Source organism: Pelophylax lessonae (genome assembly GCF_965119305.1).
Source record: "Pelophylax lessonae genome assembly, chromosome: 9".
Classification (NCBI taxonomy): Eukaryota; Metazoa; Chordata; class Amphibia; order Anura; family Ranidae; genus Pelophylax; species Pelophylax lessonae.
In genome coordinates this window covers 215,594,388-215,600,440 of record NC_138776.1, presented here as the reverse complement: position 1 = coordinate 215,600,440, position 6,053 = coordinate 215,594,388, and the positions used below count along the sequence as shown (strand labels likewise).

General features: G+C 41.9%; 1 protein-coding gene across 1 annotated transcript in view; it reads left to right on the top strand.

The window, feature by feature from the left end:
* Positions 1-6,053, top strand: part of TUBGCP2 (tubulin gamma complex component 2) — a 48,879-nt gene that overhangs the window by 5,467 nt on the left and 37,359 nt on the right. Inside the window, exons 3-6 of the mRNA XM_082268351.1 lie at positions 512-640; positions 3,739-3,912; positions 4,034-4,193; positions 4,608-4,815. Coding sequence (XP_082124477.1) covers positions 512-640; positions 3,739-3,912; positions 4,034-4,193; positions 4,608-4,815 — 671 coding nt within the window. The remainder of the gene's footprint in view (positions 1-511; positions 641-3,738; positions 3,913-4,033; positions 4,194-4,607; positions 4,816-6,053) is intronic.

The following is a 6,053-nucleotide window of genomic DNA, read 5'->3' as shown; positions in this document are numbered from 1 at the left end:
GAGGAATATGAAATGTTGGTTTACAAACTGATTTCAGCTATTGGAAAGTACTAAGCTTGGCGTTAACTCTTTTAGGACTCTATTGTGTGAGATCAATAATGTTCCTATTGCTTCTTACTTTAATAGAAAGAGTCACAATACAGAAAAAGTCGGGGGTACCATATCATTGATGATATGCTGGATTTGGAATTGGTTTGATGGGTGCCTCATTTTGTCACACTGTGACTCAACTCTACTTTTGTATTTGTATTGATTTTAGGGTGTCATATGGAATCCAAACCCATTGAGTGAATAATTGAACAAATGTAATCATACGACCCTAGAGAAAAGCTCAATGCTCTAGTAGTTTCATTTAAAATTATAACTCTATCACCCTTTTTATTATCCACCTGGGAATTCAAATTGTGAAATTGTACCAGTTATTACAAATAAACAAGTATTATATAGAGTACTGAACATTTTTTGTAAGAACATTTTGAAATCCTTATTTACATTTTGGAATGATATATAGGTGAAAATAGCAGAGTTTTCAAGGACACCAGAAGATTTCCTTAAGAAATATGAAGAATTAAAGTCTAAGAATGCCCGGAATCTGGACCCATTGGTGTACCTACTTTCCAAGCTCACAGAAGACAAGGAGGTAAGCCAAGACAATGTTTTAATGCTGTTTGCACCATCCTTCTATCCATGTGTCTGTAGTTCCCATGAATCTTCAGTGGTGTCAAGGCTCTGCTTCAAAACATCAATTTGCACAATAACATCAACCACAGACAAAAGATGGCGGAAATATAATTATTTTTTAAAATGATTCTTTTATTTAGAGGAGAGTTTAACTAAAACAAGAAAAAGCAAGTATAAGTCACAGTGTTTAAAGTAATAAACAAAACTTGCAAAATAAAGTAAAAAACCTTCACTCAATAAAAAATAAAAGTAGCAGCTAACACAGGTCAATAGATAAACCCTTATACAATAAACAAGAAAAAGTGCGGCGCTCACAAAAAGTATTGAATCATAAATAACAAATAAACAGTGAATCATGCATGACCATAATGTGCAATATAATCAAATCAATATCTTCACAAAATTTAAACAAAAGATGAAATATTGTACCATAAAAAGTCCATATGTGCAAGTGACAAAAAAATATTATAATGAGAATATATCAGAGAAAAAAAGTCCAATACTATGGAAATTCAAACGGAAAGGCTTATAGAAAGCACCACCAGTCCCAGCATGCGTGAAGAGCAAACACCACACCAAACACTGAAGGAGATGGCAGCTTACCAGAATTAAATGGCCTCCAAATCAATGGAAAAGCCAAAAACGCTAGGCAGAGTGAATGTCCAAAGCTTGTGGAAGCATCAGTAATACTCAATCAGCCGAATATCCAAGAGGCATTGGGATTCCGATATGCATGGATAAAAAAGGAGTCATAGCGTAATCCAATACAGATCAATACATTTATTAAAAAATTAGTGCACTTACAAACATCATAGTATAAAAGCATGTAATGAATCCGGGAAAAAGATCAGAGCTGCAGCATATATATTCCAAAGAACTGGCTGGAGAAGCGTGGTGACGTCACCTCTGGTCCCATCCAACGTGTTTCGTCACAAGAATGACATCGTCAGGGGCGTTTTTTGTGAGTGCTGCACTTTTTCTTGTTTATAATAAACAAAACTTGAGAGTGCAAAATTTGGTGGAGCTCTGCATGGTAGCCAATCATCTTTTAACTTCAACTTGTTCAACAATGGTTTAACAATAAAACCTTGAAGCTGATTGGTTTCTAGGCAGAGCTGCACCAGATTTTGCACGCTCCAGTTTTAGTAAATCTACCCCACTGTGTCAAAAGGCATAGGGTAACAGCCTAAGTTACAAAGTTCTGTTGTACATAGAAATGATGAAGAACAGCTAAGAGTGCTACAATATTCATCATATTTTTGAATTCTATGCCCAGGGGAGAACCCCAGTGGGGAGGTAGTGCCAGGGAAAGGGTAAAGGAAGGAGGGGGAATGTGGGGAATTAAAAAGGAGGGGAGGGTGATGGGGTAATTCACATAAACCCAGAGACACTCTGATATATACTCCCATGTGTATGTACCTGGAAGGAAGGGGTAAAGTGGAGAGGAGGGCAAATAAACACTTTAGGCTCCTAAATGATTTGTTTATATTTGGATAAGCGTTTGTATTCTTCCCAGTATTACCATTCTTTTTGTTTGCTCTAAAGGCCGCAATAAGGTGCTTCATGGCTTCAAAAGTGTTCACCCTGGCAAATCATTGCAGCAATGTCTGAGGAGTTGATTGTTTCTGGGAATACAGGCTATGGAGGCATTTAGTAAATTAATTAACAGGGACTTCTTGTATCGTTTACATGAAATGAGCAGAGGTTAAGAAAGATGGCAGCAGGGCTTATCTGATGGGGCATAACCTGTAATTTGCTTAATTAACTCCACTCGGTGTCATAAAGGTGTTAAGCACAGGGCAGTCCTAGAAAACATGTATAAGGGTCCTTTCACACAAAGGATCCAATCAGATCCGCCTGTCAGTTTTTTAGGCGAACCTGATCGAATCCTCCATGCATCCCTATGGGGCAGCGGATGTCAGCAGAGACATCTCCGCTGATACCCGCTGCTATCCGATTCTGATCCTGTCTGTGAAATCTGGACGGATGGAAACCCTATTTTCCATCCATCCAGCGGATCGGAAGAGAACGGACAGGCGGTCCGTTCTCATCCGATTTCCCCATAGAGGACAGCGGGGATCTGACAGCTCCGTCTCTGCACACAGTCACCTGCCTGCTCAGCGGGGATCGGCGGATCATTCCCCGCTGAGCAGAGAACGGACCGCGCCGGACGGCGCATCATGTGAAAGGACCCTAAAGGAGCCTGCATGTGTTATATATCGCTAACAAGTGTCATTGTGCTGTGGAAAGAGTTTGGCGAGGATTGCTGAGGTCCTGTATCATCTGGTCACAAGCTTACAGTAGATCTCCTGATATTTATTATAGATGGAAGCCTTATAGGCAAAGAACAATATTCTCTCCTGATTTTCCATTAATGTGAGCTGTAGGTCCTTTTCCAAATAGTAAGAAACCCAGGGTCAGTCTGTGATTGTGTGGTCATAAGCAAAACAAATATTTATTATGAACAATTATGTGTTTAGATAATTGTATTGTCTAAAATAATATTCAGTAGGCCATTTAGAAAAGACATGTCTCCAGGGTTGCACTGAGTGAGGCATTTCACTGGAATGGCTTTCAAAAAAAGGTTATGTTTAGTGAGTCTTGTTTATGAATGACCATGTTTATTCTGGATTTGTTCACCACTTTTTTTGGAGTTAATATTTGTAGGGGATATTTTCACACGTTTGTTGTATGTCAAGTCATGCCACAATATTTGGTGCATTTTAAATGGTGGTGGTTGAACCTTCCCATTTGCCTTATTACTGCTCGTGAGATATTCCGTACCTTACACAGCACAAGTAATAGACTGGGACCTACCCTCATATTTGTAAATTGCTCCACTACTTTGTGGTGTAGCATTAGCTGATGCTTACAACGTGTTCAGCCTTTTAAGTTGTATGTTATAATAATGTTACCTCGTTATGCTATAATAGTTGGATTCCAATAGAGGCTTCATGATGCCCCTATTATTTGACATCTGTGGCAGAAATTCTGCCTTTGTGCATTTTTTAATTTCCAAGAAAGTAACACTTGCCTGCATTATTGTTTTATTTGAAGACACTTCAGTATTTGCAGCAGAATGCTAAAGACAGGGCTGAGCTGACAACCAGCAGTGCAGCTTCTAGCAGCGTCCCTATCCCTCCCAGCACATCCAAGATCTCCTTGCAGGAATTGGAGGAACTACGGAGGCAACTGGGGAATGTAACTGCTTCAACGACAGCTGGCCCACAGGTGAATATTGGGTTTCATATTATTTTGTAGCAATGTTTTGGGAATTTATTGCCACGAATGTGGTCCATTTTAAATGGTGGTGTTTAACTTTGTGTCTTTGCTTCATTTGTCTGTTCATTAGCCGGTGGAAGTTCTACGGAAACATCTTAGAGACAAGCTGAACAAGAAGAATGTGGGGCAGCCGATCCCGGTGTTCCCATCTTGGGTTTACGAGAGGCCAGCACTTATAGGAGACTTTCCTTCTCTCTCCAATATAAGTACAGATGTCACTGTGCCAATAGGTATGCCGGTGTGTGTTACATATTTGCACTTTTGTTGCTTTTGTTATAGTTTTTTTCTGTATCTTGCATGTCATACTTGGAGAATGCAGTTCAGCAGATATTACTCATAAAGTTTAATTGAAACCTTTATGGAATATCCTAGTAACGCATATGGGAACTCTTGATAGAAGGTGAAAGAGGTAGTCCAATATGTCGTCTTCCCCCAAATGTTATTTTGTGGGAAATGTTCTGTTCTGGATTCACAACCTGTTGCCAGTGCCTCTGATTATTTTTCAATTGTGGAAATCGAAAAATCGTCAGCTCTCATGCGGACATGGTCCACAAACTCACTGCTTGATTGTTCTGTTATAGAATAGTTACCCATATCTTTGACTTCAGAAATATCTCTAAAAAAATTTCTCTTTGAATGCTTAGGGACACTTCCCCTCCCCACACAAGAGGCAGTTATCGTAGAAGACCTGCTTTACATCCTGATTGGAGTTGATGGGCGATATATTACTGCACAGCCGCTGGTGGGACGTCAGACACGCTCTTTTTTAGTAGATCCAAACCTGGACATGTCTGTAAGGGAATTGGTGAACAGAATTCTGCCAGTAGCTGCCAGCTACTCTATTGTTACCAGGTACAAAATCATTTTCATACAAAAAATAGTGGGGACTATGTAGGCTTTGTGTGTAGAATTGATAACATGAGAAGGTTAGTAACTTCAGGCAAATGCTAAAGACACAAATAATGCAGCTCTGTAATAATTATTGTGCCATTACATGTGTTTTTCCCTAATCGTCTTTCAGGACAGCCACCCCTGAGAGACCTTGGCTTCTCCCTTCACAGGAAACGCAACCTTAGCTTCAAGATTTAGGCCTCTCCTGCCCACTGGACCCTCAGTTTTGGTATTTGCCCTGGTGGGGAGACATCGCTGGGAACCAGGGCTGATCAGGGGAGGTTGAAGCCGGTTTTTACTGTGGGGAGAAGCTGAGGTCTCTTCCCGTGTCTCTATTTCTTGGTGGAACCCTGAGCCTTGGGAAAGGTACCTGCAGGTCCACTGCTTAACCACCCCAGCTTCTCCTGATTGTGGGGAAGAAGCTTCGGGGGCCCGCTCTCAATCTGTCCAGGGGAGCGTCGCCGGAGGTGCACCGTTCCTTCCCGTGTTCTGTGTTGCCAATGATGGAGCTCGAGGCTGGGCCAGAGGGCGTGGTGACGTCATGTCCGGTGGGGGCAACCACTTCTGCCGGGGCCGCGGCTTCCGGTTCCGGCCGTGGTCTATGGGCGAGGGGCAGGCACTGGCTGGTGTGAGCCTATAACGGTAAAGGTAAGAGGAACCCTGGGAAGGGTGTTCCCTTTCCGTATTACCCGATAGATCCATGGGTGTGGACCCCTCTTGGTGGTCGGACGGTGGGGAGGTGGTACTGGGAACCTGGTGGTCCCAAGCGCAGCAGAGTGTTGCACCAGCCCTGCCAGTCTTTTACATAGTACATTACATAGTTAGTCAGGTTGAAAAAAAGACACCAGTCCATCTGGTTCAACCAAAAAAAAACAGTATTGAAAACTTAACCATACAATCCCATATACACAATCCTATACCTGCAGTTGATCCAGAGGAAAAACCCCAGCAAAGCATGATCCAATTTGCTACAGCAGGGGAAAAAATTCCTTCCTGATGCCCATGAGAGGCAATCCGATATTCCCTGGATCAACTTTACCAAAAAAAAAAAATGTTGCTACCCACTTGTATTAAGTAAACCCAGGAAAGAATCTTACCCTCCACTAGTGAAGGGGCAACGGGGGGCACTAGAGAGGAAGCTGAGAAGGAGCCAGTTATCGCTTCCTCAGGCTCCCAGGTGGAGTCAGAGGGAGAGGGGT